Source organism: Epinephelus lanceolatus, chromosome 14, assembly GCF_041903045.1.
Source record: "Epinephelus lanceolatus isolate andai-2023 chromosome 14, ASM4190304v1, whole genome shotgun sequence".
In the NCBI taxonomy this organism is placed as follows: Eukaryota; Metazoa; Chordata; class Actinopteri; order Perciformes; family Serranidae; genus Epinephelus; species Epinephelus lanceolatus.
The window spans coordinates 22592378-22609136 of NC_135747.1; the positions used below are offsets into that span (position 1 = coordinate 22592378).

The 16759-nt window shown below is 39.7% G+C and overlaps 1 protein-coding gene across 3 annotated transcripts in view; it reads left to right on the forward strand.

The window, feature by feature from the left end:
* scn1laa (sodium channel, voltage-gated, type I-like, alpha) overlaps nt 1-16054 on the forward strand; it is a 36231-nt gene extending 20177 nt beyond the window's left edge. For all 3 annotated transcript variants that reach the window (XM_033617491.2, XM_078174491.1, XM_078174492.1), the window contains 15 exons: nt 814-946; nt 1081-1319; nt 1418-1591; nt 1698-2054; nt 2241-2717; nt 7699-7831; nt 7936-8090; nt 8289-8462; nt 8554-8676; nt 11087-11356; nt 11496-11552; nt 12060-12197; nt 12351-12455; nt 12554-12824; nt 12935-16054. In XM_033617491.2, coding sequence (XP_033473382.1) covers nt 814-946; nt 1081-1319; nt 1418-1591; nt 1698-2054; nt 2241-2717; nt 7699-7831; nt 7936-8090; nt 8289-8462; nt 8554-8676; nt 11087-11356; nt 11496-11552; nt 12060-12197; nt 12351-12455; nt 12554-12824; nt 12935-14127 — 3999 coding nt within the window. In that variant the 3' untranslated portion in view covers nt 14128-16054. The remainder of the gene's footprint in view (nt 1-813; nt 947-1080; nt 1320-1417; nt 1592-1697; nt 2055-2240; nt 2718-7698; nt 7832-7935; nt 8091-8288; nt 8463-8553; nt 8677-11086; nt 11357-11495; nt 11553-12059; nt 12198-12350; nt 12456-12553; nt 12825-12934) is intronic.
* Nucleotides 16055-16759: the final 705 nt, after the last annotated feature.

Genomic DNA, 16759 nt, shown 5'->3' on the forward strand with positions numbered 1-16759 from the left:
AAAGGATATGTCCTAGCTACAGCTCCGGCCCTGTGCTGCATGTCATCCCTCCTCTCTATCCATTTCACACTAAACTTTCCTATCTAATGAAAAGGCAAAATTGCCAAAAAATTGACCTAATGACAGCATGAGAGGAAAAGTCAGGGGATCACCAAAGTCATCAGGATTTCTTCATCATGACACCATGCATCTGTACTACCAAAGTTCATGACCATCCATGCCACGTTGTCGAGATATTTCACCAAAAGACAAAAATGTCAGTGTCTAAAAATGTCTAATAAATGTAGCTAGCATGGCTAAAAAGAAATCGTTTCCAAATTTTAAATAAAGAGGCTGGTATTTAAGTCCACTTTATACTCCTCAGACATTTGCATCCGTGATACAGAGTCAGTGACACACAGGAAGAGAGGTGTGTCACAAGGCTCCCCACAACCCTGGTTAGACACGAAAACCTTAGTAGATACTAAAGCTGAAATTTAACTGGTAATGCTGATTTAATGGTAAGGAATGGAAAAAAAACAATGTTCTTACTGCTATGCGCCTTTTTTTCTAATCCACTGTGACTGGCAAGCATAAGTGTGGCTTCTGATTATCTGACCAGGGTGTCATTATAGAGCTTTACCTACTGGAGTCAGCCTGGTATCTTTCTAATACACATTTCCCTTTGCTTGTTGCTTTCTTTTACTTTTGCAGCTTTACACTGTGATGCAAAATACTGACACTTTTCTTCATGTGTGTAGCTTCTGTATATCCAAGGTAACATGTTATTTGCTGTAGTGCCGTTGCATCTGTAACAAGTGCTTCTATCTCCAGGCCGACACCTCAGACACGGAATACAGACAGACCGGTGGAGGAACAGAACAGGAGTTCATGGACTTCCTTGAGGGCCCAGAGGCCAGGCAGAGAGTTCATAGTATAGCTAGTGTCATAACCAGCACAATGGAGGGTAGGTATTGTACACCATAACTTGAGCATCCTATCTTGATTATATTTTGGATATTAAAAAGATAAATAGTACTTTCAGATAAAAAATATATACATATAATGTTTGTTTGTTTTTCCATCACTTGTGTGCATCAGAGCTCGAAGAGTCAAGGCAGAAGTGTCCTTCTTGCTGGTACAATTTTGCCAACACCTTCCTCATCTGGGAATGTTGTCCTGCATGGCTAAAGATCAAGAGGGTGATTAAACTAATTGTGATGGATCCATTTGTGGATCTAGCCATCACCATCTGCATCGTTCTCAACACACTGTTTATGGCCATGGAGTTTTATCCGATGAGCGAGAGTTTTAGCAATATGCTGGCTGTGGGCAATGTGGTGAGTGGCGTGTAAGCGTAGAGTGCAGAAAATGTTTTACACAAAATATGTACTATGTTTATTAATGGTGAATAGTTCTGATTTTTGTTTTTATAAAGGTATTCACTAGCATCTTCACAGCTGAAATGGTCCTCAAGCTTCTTGCTTTGGATCCATACTATTACTTCCAGGAGCGATGGAATATTTTTGATGGAATCATTGTCAGTGTAAGCTTGATGGAGCTTTGCTTCTCAAACTCGGGTGGCATGTCTGTTCTGAGATCATTCAGATTGGTAAGTATATGCATATACAAATACATATGTGTTGTAGCGAGTACTTTTAGGTGCATTTTGTGTGCCAAAACTTGTGGAATTACTTGTTTTTCTTTTGTCTTTGCAGCTAAGAGTATTCAAGTTGGCAAAATCATGGCCCACTCTTAACACACTGATCAAAATAATTGGTAATTCAGTGGGGGCCTTGGGCAATCTGACGCTGGTGCTGGCCATTATTGTCTTCATCTTTGCTGTGGTGGGCATGCAGCTGTTTGGAAAAAGCTATAGGGACTGTGTGTGTAAAATCTCTGCCGACTGCACTCTGCCCCGGTGGCACATGAGTGACTTCTTCCATTCATTCCTCATTGTGTTCCGAGTGCTTTGTGGAGAGTGGATAGAGACCATGTGGGACTGTATGGAGGTGGCTGGGACGACCAAGTGCATCATTGTCTACATGATGGTCATGGTTATTGGAAACCTTGTGGTACATTATCATTTTTATGGTCAATTCATGAGTCTAACTTGTCCAACCTTTGTAGATTTACCTCATGGTTGCAAAGAATAACCACCCATGATTAATTTTTTTAGCTACACATTATCATAAAATGCAATAGCTGAAAGATAATGCACATTAAGTTACATTACATTAAGTCATGTCATTATCTGATAGGTGCTGAACCTGTTCCTGGCCCTATTGCTGAGTTCATTTAGCGCTGACAACCTGGCAGCAACAGAAGATGACGGTGACAACAATTTGCAGATTGCCATAGCACGGATTCAAAAGGGCATTGCCTTCCTCAAGTCCCTACTTCGAAGCAGCTGCAATAGTGTTTGCCTCAGGAGAAAGAAGAAAGGGAAGGACGAGGACAAAACCCTGAATGAGCTCCACAAACCTTTAGGGCCAAACGGTGTCCCCAACCATACCATCAAAGACTTTCCTAAGAGTGGAAATGGTGATGTGACTGGAGTGGACAAAAATGGAGACAAGTACATAGTCAGCAGCAAGAGTGATGATTCTATAATGTCTTTCATCAACAATCCTAGTCTGACTGTCACTGTTCCTATTGCTGTGGGAGAGTCTGACTTTGAAAACGCCAACACGGAGGACTTCAGCAGTGCCTCGTCTGATGTACCAGGATGCCATGTGGTAAGGATGCTCTTACAGGTTGGTAGGTTTGGTCTATAAGGCTGCCTTTACTGCTAGAAATGAGTTGCTCCTTTGAAACCAAGTCTTATCAGTTATATCACTAAGGTTTATGAAGTATGATGGGTGACGAAGAATTTCAGTGCTGCCTGAGATTCTCGGCAAACATATCTGTTGTTGTAGCTAAGTGGTATGATCCATCACAGTAGTCATGTTGAAGCACTTTGCCCACACTGGCGATGAGGTATGAGCACGTGACGTACCATTTTCCCTGAAGACGCTATATACCATGACCCTTTAACGGGGAGAGGCCATATAGACAGGAAAATACCAGTGAGTAGATTTCATTATGTGCCATTTAAGCCTGAGTGCTTGGGCGCTGAATCCTCTTCTTAAGGGGGCAGTTTGTGCTTTGTGAAAGCTCACAGTTAAAAGACAAAAAGAAACACAATGACTGTCTTTTGTATGATTGTTGCTACATATTCACTTTGTTGAATTACTATTTCAAATTTTGTCTCAGCTTTCAACAATTGGGAATTGTATGTAAATGTGAAAGACTGCAAAAAAGAAAGAAAGAAAGTCGTTACTGCTTGCTTGCTGCTGCTTTACAGATCCTCTCAATGTTTTGGGAGACTTGCAAGAAGAACACAGTGCTATATGAAATGGAGACTGCCTACCACATTTTAGATAACCATCCAGTTACCTTTTTAACAGATCTGCCATCCTTTTTTGAATTGCTTCATTTGCTCTCAAGTAGGAGTGTAATGGTTCACATAATTGACCTATGGCTAAGCCACGCCCCCCTCCACTCACTCGGACAAACTATCAACATTCAGTGACCGGCGCTATGGCAGGTGTCACAGTACACAGTATTTCACAGGAGGCAATTGATGATTTTTGGGGACATAACGATCAGATGTCATTGAGAAGTACCCAAAAGGGCCTAAACTACGCATGGGAGGGATATATTCATTATTTTATTGTTGAGAAGGTCGATGAAAAGCTTAAATTACAAGCCAGAATTTACAGGTCACAGTGTACACTTGTGAACCGCATCTCGTTGCCGTCGCCATCAAAGACAACAAGTTAAAGTGCCACTGAAAGTTTTTGGCTCAGAATATGAGAAAAAGATAACGGCCTTTTTACCATCTTTACCAAGAGTGTCTCTCCGTTAGTTTGGTGCTACAGTATTTACATTGAATCATTCAGCATAACGTTTGCCAACCTTTGTTATCTCTGCGATTATTACAGATAAATTAACGAAGCTAAGCTCCAGAGGTTAACGTTAGCTTAACTAGAGCCCTTTGGACAACAGCTAACGATGTATGATCACCAAAGTACAAAACTAGAACAAAATAGGCTAATGAACTCCCAGCAAACAAGCTGACATGATGAACAACGCAGCTAGGCGCTAACGTTAGCTCACGTTAGCTAGAGATGTTAAAGATAACTTTATAATTCATTCCAGCAAAGTGACAATATGTTGCCTCAAACACAATGTTGACTTACCTTAGAACAGATGTAGACATTATTGTTCATCTTATTCACGTTGAGATGATGTTGTGGTCTAACGTTACCACACAACTTTATCCAAAGGAGACACTTCTCGGTTGAGATGTGGTTTAAAGTGTAAAAAATACACCTTGTCGCCCAGCCTCTCAGGATACCTTGTGTTGGAGTTGCATGTACCCCATGCACACCGTTTGACCATTTTAAAACTTCAAATCTCAAAAAAAGCTCATAAAACCGAACAAAACTGACTTTCTGTAATGCATTTCAATGGACATCCAGGCAGAGAATGTCTGAGTGTATGGGAATGGCTATACGCACTGTGATTGGCTCATGGCGTTTGAGGACGGGACTTAGCCATAGGTCAATTCATGGTTTGGTCCAACCGAGACAGTCGGGTAAGACCCATCCTCCCATTGGCAATAAAAAACAATCAATAATGTTACTTACATGTTAAAAGTTACATTTAGTACCTATAATGTTTTACAGTTTTGCTGAAGTGCTTCTGACTGAAACAAAATGGATGGATTAAAGGACAAACCATCAACACACTGACCTTAGTGCTCACAGTATATCGCAGCAACATGCTTACATCATTCCCTGCACTGCATTAGCTGGTCCCAGGACAGTGCTGGGTGCTCCTGCATTCTCCAGGAAGGCATTCAAGCTGTTCTCATCTAACAGCTATTAGGAGACACACCCTGTAGAAAGCCATACAACAACAGACGGAAGGAGAGACCATGAGGCTACTGTACGACACTGCCAGGCTTCTTCAGTTATTTTTAGATATTTCTGCCTTATTAATGTACTTTTTCTTTATCTTTCATAGAACTGGCTGCACAGAACAAGTACTGTATTTTGTGTCTCTAATTGGCTAAGCAAACATTAAACAGTTGAAACTTGTCATGCTGGGCAGACAGCTGTAGTATGCTCATATTATTATTCTCTTGTTTATCTACATAAACAGCATTAACCATATAATTTTAAAAAAAAAATGTAAAATGATAGTGACTAATCAGTGTCCTGATCACCTTTGCCATAATGTCGAATTTTGGTCGAAGTATGTATGTTTTATAGTCAAAACATTATTTTCCCAAACCCTTGTTAAAAAGTTTTCCCATATTACCTGACGTCGATTTTTGCTCAGTGTCGTTGCTACATACAGTACTGCATAAACCCACGTGCTGCTGTGGATGCCACGTTAGTTCAGTTACAAAAGTTGCACAGTAACACAAACTAAGCGATCAAGTCAGCTGTAGACCAGCACCAAATTTGTGTTTCTGTTAATGGAGTCTGGTGGCTTGGAAGAGGGCGACATAACAGCTTCAGTTCCCCTTCAGAAAGGGCTCTCTGAAGGCCCCTTCTCATGTTTATATTTACTTTAGGTGGTCCTTTTTTTTTTAAGAGGCTATTCTGCATTTTACTGCTGACCCCGTCCACAGCCACAGCCACCAGACTTCTTTGACAGAAACAGTAATTTTACCTTGCAGAACACAAGCAGTTACTGTTCTAGCACTGCCTCTGATCAGTTAGGGCCTGATCACACAGAAATGCATACAGTGTGGTGCACCTGTCAACCAGAGTTGTGTTCCCAACTGGACGATCATATGTAATTAATGGAAAAACGCACACCAACTACACACTACCACCTCTCACTTGTTTTGATTGGCAGCCAGGGCCAAGTGTGACAGTGCTGAGTGGTGCGAAAAGTTGAGAAGGGTTTAACTTTTATGGAGGAATAAAAACTGATAGAAAAATGGCTAACACTTTACTTGTACTTTAATTGTATCTACATAAGAGTGACATGACATTGTCATAAGTATGACATGACACGGTCATGAACTTGTCATAAACATTATGTACATGTTATAAACGTTCATGACTGCTGTCGTTAAGTGTCATTCGGTTTTCGTAATGACAAGTTGACATTGTTTGGGTTGTCTTGATTATGACAACTTGACATTAACCAGGATGACATTTCCAGAAGATGTCTTTGTCATAACAACTTGACATTGACAAGAAATGCACCTCTTTTCGTGTTTATGACAAGTTGACATAATGATTGTTATTGTCATGACAAAGACATCTTCTGGTAATGTCACCCTGGTTAATGTCAAGTTGTCATTATAAGGACATCCCAAACAAATTTAATGTCAACTTGTTATGACAGAGACATCTTCTGGTAATGTCACCCTGGTTAATGTCAAGTTGTCATTATAAGGACATCCCAAACAAATTTAATGTCAACTTGTTATGACAAAGACATCTTCTGGTAATGTCACCCTGGTTAATGTCAAGTTGTCATTATAAGGATATCCCAAACAAATTTAATGTCAACTTGTTATGACAAAGACATCTTCTGGTAATGTCACCCTGGTTAATGTCAAGTTGTCATTATAAGGACATCCCAAACAAATTTAATGTCAACTTGTCATGACAGAGACATCTTCTGGTAATGTCACTTTGATTAATGTCAAGTTGTCATAATCAAGACAACCCAAACAATGTCAACTTGTCATTACAAAAACCGAATGACACTTGACGACAGCAGTCATAAATGTTTATGGCACGAACATAATGTTTATGACAAGTCCATGACAGTGTCATGTCATAGTTATGACAGTGTCATGTCACCCTTATGTAGATACCTTCAAGTAAAGTGTTACCGAAAAAGGTAACACAACATGCAAGGTGGGTGTGCATGCCAGGTAGGAAAACAGTGCTTTTGATGACGGGTTTTGACCATCTTGTTACCATGTGGCTGCAGCCTTAGTTAGTATGTTATTGTGGTACTTTCATAACTGAACTAACGTGGTGCTCACAGCAGTGTTTAACTTAGCTTCTGTGCCCCAGTACTCTTGTCTGCTTCTCCAAACTGGAAGCACTCTGATTATGGATCTACATGTTTATACAGTACAAATGTAGTATTATATATTGAATGTCAGTGGGTTCCACCTGGTCAAATAGCCTAGAGATTTAATAATAATAAAATAGCACCATTTTTCATCTCCAAACTCGAATCTTCAATCTTCAAAATGAACACTTTCCTCTCTCTACATTGTCAGTGAATGGTGGGGAGGGGGGGGTTAAGGGAAGAGAGTGCATCAGCAGTTTGACCTATGTCACTGCTTTTGCTAATGGCTGAGTGGGAGTTTCCATTAGAAAAACACAGAAAAGAGCACAGATGGACCCACCCTTTAAGTGGAGTTGATGAGGAGGGTAGACAACAGTAACAACTATAATGTAGACTTTTCATGTTGACATGTTCAATCTTGTTACAGCAAATACTTACAATGGGTGTTCTTTCTTTATACATGTCTTGTGCAAATCTCTTGACTAATTTTGTATGACAATAAATTTGAAGGAGTGCATGAAGTGTATGGACAGGTGCTCAACATGTCAGCCTCATTACATTTAGCCATGGCTCTGCTATGTTTGCTCTTCTAACATTGGTTTTACTCTGCTATATCTGCAGCCTGTAGACGACGATGGCGAGATCAGCTCCTCTGAGGGCAGCACAATAGACGGTTTGCCAGGCGGGGAGGGAGGAGAGTCTGAAGACTTTGAATCAGAAGAATGTATGGAACCTGATGCCTGCTTTACTGACGGTGAATACTACTACAACCACCACTTATCCTACCACAGCCTTGGTGTTAATCTAATTGTCCATGTTACACTAGTATATCACTATCTCTCCTTTGTCTGTGCTCAGGCTGTGTGCAAAGGTTCCAGTGCTGTCAGGTAAATGTGGAAGTGGGCTGGTGGAAGGTGTGGTGGACGCTTAGAAGGACCTGCTTCCGAATTGTGGAGCACAACTGGTTTGAGAGCTTCATCATCTTTATGATCCTGCTTAGCAGTGGAGCATTGGTAAGTGTCTGTGCAGGAAGAAAAATGTCAATAAGGTTGTTTTGGAACACTTGATTTGCCTGCTCTCATGCAGTACAAAGTGTGTCTGGTATCACAGTCTCACCATAGAAATATAGAAAAAATCTGCAAAGGTCAAGTCTGTGAATACAATATATTTCTTTTATTTAGATCAGTCACTTTCATTTCTCTTACACCCAGGCACTTGAGGACATCTACATTGAGAAGAGGAAGACCATTAAAACAATGTTGGAATTTGCAGACAAAATCTTCACGTACATCTTCATTCTGGAGATGTTACTGAAGTGGGTGGCATATGGATATGCCAAGTATTTTACAAATGCCTGGTGCTGGCTGGACTTCCTCATTGTTGATGTAGGTTGAAACACCTCTGCTTTCACAGAAGCACACATACACTTTTTTTAAACATGTTTTTAATTGATATCTGTGTGTGCATGTGCTCTAGGTCTCACTGGTCAGTATGATAGCCAATGTCTTGGGATTTTCTGAACTCGGTGCCATCAAGTCTCTGAGAACCCTGCGAGCTCTGAGGCCGCTGAGAGCACTGTCTCGGTTTGAAGGCATGAGGGTAAGAGTCACTGGATTTCCCCACCCACTCTGAGTCATGGTGCACTGTCTGTCACTAGCTCACGGCACAGAATACAAGCACTCTGGCAAAGAGCAGCATGAAGCTCTATGATTTTGCAAAACTTAGAGAGTAGATCCCCCAAAAATGTGTTGCACGTAAATGAAGCTTTCCTGTCCTTCCCTAATCCTCTTTCTCCAGCTGTTCCTTGTCCTCCGGGTGACTTAAATATTTAAATGATTAAGTTGATTATGTCACTTTCTTTTAAATTACCATCTAATTATACACCACTTTTGCAGGATTTTGATTAAAGGAACAGTTTGACATTTTAGGAAATGCACTTATTTCCTTTTTCAAGCCTCTTCCCATTGCACAAAAAAACAATAACATATAGCATTTGTATTAAATGGGAAAGGATTCAATCGGCATTCCGTCTCAGGACAAATGACTGCAGTAGTTATGTATATTTAGTGGCTCCACCTCCAGTCAACACTGATCTTCAGTGATGGAAATACAACATCCAGGTGGATGTGTTAATTTTAGCCCTTTGCCAGCGCGATGCAAGGATAGGCTGCCACAAAATACCTTCTGTCTCCATCCAAGCAGCACTCGATCATCAATCAAAATGTAGTTGGCACCAAGTTTGAGAGAGAGACTGAATAAGTAAATGATATAAAAAAGAAGTAACCACCATAGCATTCTCACTGGACGCCATGCTGCTTTCTACTGTTTACTAATCTGTTTTACGGCCTGTTTGTGATGTAGAATGTCACACACCAGGGAAAAGAAAAACAGCTGTGTACACAGCTCTAGTCTACTGGCAATTGGAAAGCAGTCTATCGCCTATTTTTGATGCTTTTCTTGTATTAAAAAAACCCACACACATATGCAATCTTGGTGGAAAAATGGCATTGCCGAGAGTTAGATCAGAGGATTGATACCACCAGGGGAGGAGTCAGATGTTGTAAACATTCAAGGCTCAGCCCAAAGCTACCAAGGTCCAGGGGCATGCTCCCCTTGGGAGATTTTTTCAAATTTTTGCTAGCTATTTGCAGTTTTTTTCCAGCCATTTAAGATTAAAGAATACCCTAAAATCTGTATATCATTTGGGGAAAACACGGTAGTTGCTTAGAAAAAAATCATCCTGTCGAGCCTTCATCCTATTTTGCATCTAATTGTTCACCAACTGTCTTCATCCTTCTGAAACCATAACACAATCATGTTGAAGATGATTAATTTTAACTCTCGCCACATAAAAAGAGGCAACAATTGTCGAATGTTAATATTTTTTAGTTACGTAACATAGGAGGGGTAGGAAACAGCATGACTTATCTTGAAACTGCTGGAGTAGAGTTTACAGAATGAATGTTTGCCTGACAAATCTGATACATTTAAAACTATGCTATAATAATCTGGCCTGCTCTAACTGCAAATCAAGGATCCCCAACAATGCAAAATTCGAACGTTGTCACTGACGTCATGTCCTTTCCTTCTTTTATAGTTTCCTCACAAGACTCCGGGAAATCACTGCTCCCGGGCAAGAAAATGTCCAGCACAAACTCCCCATATGCACCTTAGACTTTGTATAACTTCAACAAACAAGTTACAACATGGTGCTGGTAAAGGAGCCTAGCTGTTTCCCTTGCTCCCCATCTTATGCTAAGATAAGCTAACCATCTCCTGGCTCCAGCTTCCTACACGCAAACAGACAATCTGTGTCAAACTATTCCTTTAAGTGGTGTCACGTCTACCATTACAATATTTTGCTGTGCAATGCAAGCCCGGTCTAAACAGGGTTTGACAACTTATATAACTGAGGGGGAGGGTTGTTGGCTGCTGAAATCAATGTAGCATGCATTGATTAGTTGCTGTCATGTTGTGGTGTTCTAGCTCTTTACATCACTGTTAAGATGATGGTCTTTCCTCACGTGGTAGCCAGTGAATTCCCTCATTTGCATGAACAGCTTTTCATGCGCTACATTAATTTCCATTATAATATCTATGTTTTGGATTTTTGCTCTTTAACATGATTTTTTCATGTTTTATTTATGTTTCTGTTTACAGTAAGCAAAATTTGTGGCGTCATCATGCCTTCTACAAGGTGTTCTGTTTCTATGTTTCTCTAAAATTTACTTTTAACCCACTAAGACAACGTTTAGATACACAGCGTCAATCTCCTGCCTCATCTCCTAATTCTTTTCCCACCTTTACCATGCAGTTATCATTGCATTTGAGCTTTTTGGTGTCAGTCCTAGCTGTAATGAGCTCATGCTGGTGTGTATGTTGGCACTGAAACATTCACTCTTGTGTTTTCCTATTCTTACCATCACCAGAATATACAGTGTTGTGCATCAGTTCTACATGCAGTGATCTTTGCCGTACACATGGGTTATGTCTGTGTGTTGGTGTGCAGGTGGTTGTCAATGCCCTGCTCGGAGCCATTCCTTCCATCTTCAATGTGTTGCTGGTGTGTCTCATCTTCTGGCTCATCTTCAGCATCATGGGGGTCAACTTATTTGCGGGGAAGTATGGCAAATGTATCTGCAGAACCACAGGCGAGCCATTCACCCCATTAGAAGTGAAAAACAAGACAGAGTGTGACGGCAAACTTGGTGCTCGCTGGACGAACTACAAAATCAACTTTGACAATGTTGGCTCAGGTTACCTTGCACTGCTGCAGGTGGTAAGTAACTGAACATTAGACTATTGTTGATTCAAGCACGCAAGTATGTTATTTGCTGTACTGGTGTAAAACTGGCAGTGATGGAAAGATTAAAGGGCTAATGCAATGTTTTTTGTGCATATTGTTCACTTCTATAAAGGCCACATTCAAGGGCTGGACGAACATCATGTATGCTGCTGTGGACTCTCAAAGCAAAGTAATCAAATTTTAATGTATTCATATGAATGTATAATCTCTTTTATAAATTGTGCTTTCTGATATATAGCATAGGATATATAATCCTTGAGATATTTTTGAAACCACGCAATTATCTCTCCATATGTGAAGGATTTAAGATGGCTAAACATAATAAATGAAAACATACATGACACAATGGCATGATGTTATATTTAGCTTCTTTTACAGATGAATAAATTGTTTCTCATGAAGACATTAAGTTTCCACACCAAATTAAAATCAAACCGTAACACAGACAGCAAAGAGATGTATTGCATTTCACTGGTGTCCAGCAAAGGGCAAGTTAAACCTGCCAAGCATAAAAGCAAAGTGCTGGCATTAGATTTCGTGAGGCAGTAGCGACAGAGTTTTTCTTTTTTGAGTTTTTTCTTTTGTCATTAAATTGCACTTGCTGTTTGCTGTTGTCAAATTAAGCAGGGTTACAACTTAAATGTACTAATGTCTCCTTTTTCTGTCACTATTATAGCAAGAACAACAACCGGAATATGAGATCAACCTGCTGATGTACATGTATTTTGTTGTTTTCATCATATTTGGAGCCTTCTTCACACTCAATCTCTTTATTGGTGTCATCATAGACAATTTCAATCAGCAAAAGAAAAAGATAAGTATCAGATCTGCTTCTATATGAAATCTGATCATTTGATGTGATATTCCGATGAAATGCAACAGTTAAAAGTATTTCTTTCACTCTCCGTCTGCAGTATCTCCTCGTCACCTTTGCTGTGATTTAACGTGTCTTCGTTTGTCTGTTTACTTTGGAGGTCAAGACATCTTCATGACTGAGGAACAGAAGAAATACTACAATGCCATGAAAAAGCTGGGATCCAAGAAACCACAAAAACCTATACCTAGACCATCAGTATGTAACTTAAATCATGACAGCATCTGATCTGTATTACAAATCTGATCCTTGTTTCATAGCACCTAAACTGTTTCTCTGCCTTGTGTCTATTTCAGAACAAAATTCAAGGATACATCTTTGACTTCACCACAAACCAAGCATTCGATATTGTAATAATGGTTCTGATATGGCTTAATATGGTAGCCATGATGGTGGAAACTGATGGTCAGTCAGAACAAAAGGAAAATGTTCTCTACTGGATTAATTTCGTGTTCATTATCATCTTCTCTGGAGAGTGTTTATTGAAGATGATCGCACTTCGCCAGTACTTTTTCACAAATGGTTGGAATGTGTTTGATTTCATCGTCGTCATCCTGTCAATCATTGGTACGACTCTCCTTTGTTCACTGTGGTTCTCAAATAAAGTAAAAACATTAATCTTTTCAGTATATGTGTGTATTGTTAAGAGTTTAATATGTTTTGCTTTCTTTCCTTAGGTGTGTCTCTCTCAAAGGTGATAGAGAAGTATTTTGTTTCGCCAACCTTGTTCAGAGTCATCCGATTGGCTCGGATTGGCCGCGTCCTCCGCCTTATTAAAAGTGCCAAAGGAATCCGCACGCTCCTGTTTGCCTTGATGATGTCACTTCCTGCTTTGTTCAACATTGGTCTCTTGCTCTTCTTGGTGATGTTTATCTATGCCATCTTTGGCATGTCAAACTTTGCTTATGTCAAGAAAGAAGAAGGCATTGATGACCTTTTCAATTTTGAGACATTTGGCAACAGCATGATCTGTTTGTTCCAGATCACCACCTCAGCAGGGTGGGATGGCCTACTTGCTCCCATTCTTAACAAACACGAAGATGATTGTGACAGTTTCACGGAGCATCCTGGCAGTCGTGTTAAGGGAGACTGTGGGAATCCTTCTGTGGGGATCGCCTTCTTTGTGAGCTACATCATCATCTGTTTCCTGATTGTAGTGAATATGTACATCGCAGTTATCCTAGAAAACTTTGGTGTGGCCACTGAGGAGAGCACAGATCCACTAAGTGAGGATGATTTCGAAACGTTTTATGAGGTCTGGGAAAGGTTTGATCCTCATGCATCACAGTTCATAGTGTACAATACACTGTCAGAATTTGCAGATGCTCTGGACCCACCATTACGCATAGCCAAGCCTAACAAGATGGAACTGATCTCTATGGATCTACCCATGGTGAGCGGTGAGCGCATTCACTGCCTGGACATCCTGTTTGCATTCACAAAGCGTGTTCTGGGCGAGGGTGGGGAGATGGACATCCTAAGGGCGCAGATGGAGGAGCGCTTCATGGCCTCCAATCCTTCCAAAGTGTCCTACGAACCCATCACTACTACCCTCCGTCGCAAACAGGAGGACACATCGGCCACCATCATCCAGAGAGCATTTAGAGAGTATGCAAAGAGACAGGGTGCCACAAAGCCATTTGTCGGTTCCAGTGATTACATTGAAAAGGATAAAACATACAATGACAAAGAGGATGTTGTCACAGACAAGCTCAAAGACATTTCCAGCGCTGATAAAAGTGAACTGACACCTTCAACAGCCTCTCAAATTTCATCTAACAGTGTGGCAACAAATGGAGCAAACAAATATGAAAAAGACAAAAGTGAGAAGGAAGTTGAGGGCAAAGATGTCAGAGAGCAATATACGTAAAAAAAAATATGCTGGAGATGCAACAAAGACATTCTAATTTATGACAAAATGTTTACAACCTTTGAACGTGTCTAAGACATCCATTGGACTCCCTCCCTTAGTATGGATATCTATGCCAAACTGACCATGTTTCCTTGAGTAAAGGGGCTCCTTCAGGCTGTAGTGGGACATTTTTGGCTGTGTTCGTGAGCAGGGATGCCTTTTGGCTGTTTGTTTGGATGGCTACGTACTCTGAAAGACAAATTAGTTAAGGCTTTAACTTCTATTGCAGCTAGTTCTGCTGTTGAGTGTCTTGAATTATTGTTATATCACTGACTGTTGTATTAATTTACTTTTTTCAAGCCAGAAAAAAAACAGTTTTTATGTTTTACTTTATAGTTCAAGGTTTGGCTCATTGACTTTTTATACACTTTTTTTTTTTACTCTTAAGGGGTTGTTCCTTCAGGGGTAGTGTTCACAACAAGAAGCACTTCTTTAAGGCTAGTCTTGCTTGCTGATACTAGAATACTTGACAAATCCAAGAGACAATGTTGGAGTTGCTGCAGTTACCTAGAAATGTAGACCTGCATGAATGTTTCTCCATGATTATGCATGTTAGAGTGTACTAATTTCATCATGCTCTCTCCCTGTCCATCATGCTCCATGATGCAATGAACACAGTCACGGCATGGCTGTCTTTTTATATACATTACAAAAACATGATTTTAACGTACAGTCCAAACAAATTCAGCAAGAGTGTCGATTATCTTTGATTATCAGTGTCAGAGCAGTAACACTTGGCAGAAATACTTTGCACATTCAGCTTTGTTGAATCATCAAAATCATTCACCAACTTGTACCATTTACAATGTTGCAAATTGTGTACAGATTTTATCATGAAACTGCTTAAAACACAGTCTTCAACTTCAGATTTGCTCTTTATTAAAGCTAAAAATATAAGACAAAGCCTGGTATAAATTACCTCACTTAACAAATCTCCGACTGTTTGCTCCAGTAGAAGACTACCTGTGATATAGCCTGTTTGTAGGACTTCACATTTTTGACTTTTTCAAAATACAGCTCTCCTCCATGTGTCTGCTTTTTTCCCCATAGTGTCTGTTTTCTTTCCTTCCTGTTTTTGATGATGGACCTCAATGTAATGATTATAAAATTATGGAATTTATGGAACAATTACTATCTATCACCTGTGATATGAAACCAAATATATTCTCAATAATCTGCCGCATTCAGGCAGACAGGGATGCTGTACATGCAGCAGGAGCTGTGAGGTGGAAAATGTAAATGTCTATGAAAAATGTTGTATGGACGGCATTTTTTCTTCATGAGTCAAAGCCCTGTGTTTGATTATTGGTGTTGTTATATGGCTGTGCTGTCAAAGCTTTACTTTTCAACCTTACTGCATATTTATTTTTGGAAAAGGTGACTGGAAAAAAAGGGGTAGTATATTGTTTATGTTTTTGTGTGCTTTGTAAACTGTTTTCTTCACAGTGTACCTCTCAATCTTTATCACGATAAATATCGAAGTTGGATGGAAAACGGCTCAGAATAATCTGAATGATTGTCTCAAGGACAAGGCATCAAACATCTCATGTTTCCTACTTCTGTTTACATTTTATAGTGGCAGTTGTGTTACGTTTGTCAGTTCTTCCCATAGCTATGATAACCACCCTAAACTGTGTCACAGTTGTTCCATGTTATAAAAGTATAATTCCATTCATGTAAGTATATTTTGCATGTAATTAAAACGTTCATTACTTACACTATATTTTATGCATAATGAAAGAATGTTTTGATTACATAGAATTTAACATTTCCCATCATTCATATGCATATTGCTTGTAGTGTTTAAATAAATAAACTGCATGCAAGACACTGCTATAACCCATTTCACTGAACGCCAAAAGAATAAAGATTACATGTACCTCAAGTATGCCTAAAACATTCATTTATTTTCTTTACATAAAAGATATTTATATAGTGTTTAATATACGTATGTAAGGATCTTCAATTAATTACTGTGTCTTTTTTAGCTTACTGTGAAGTAGGGATTAAAGTTTGGTTATAGGTCAAATATTCTCCTAGACTAACCTGTGCTTATATTTTTTCTTTTCTTCTTTTTTTTCAGTTATAATGACCCTGTTATCATCTATGTTCTGGTGAAACTGTGTACTACTTAATGTCCATCCCTCTGTCTCTTCAGATCCTCCGTGCCAGTAATGTTCTGTTCTATCATGTGATGTTCTACAACTTTTCTTATGTTTTGCTTTTACTTGTAGTAGATGTGCGATTGCAGCAATGGCTCTTGGTTTAAGATCAATGTTGTTATCAGTTCATTGTTTGTCCTGCAGTCCAGTCAGTGAGCGAATATTAGGTGAAGATGAAAACAAAAATGTCTGTATAGTCTAGTACATAAGAGAGCAGGTGTTTGTGAGTGTTCGTGAGCTTATCATTTAGCACTCAAATTGTTCAGGTTCTGGGCTCTTGGTAATTGTGTGCTTTATTGGTCCCTTTCTTATGCACTGTACACTCTTACAAATAAAGGTGCTAACTAGAACCATTTAGGGCTGCTGGGCTTGTCCCCATAGGAAATCCCTTTTCAGTTCCTGGTAGAACCTTTATAAAGGTCCCGCGT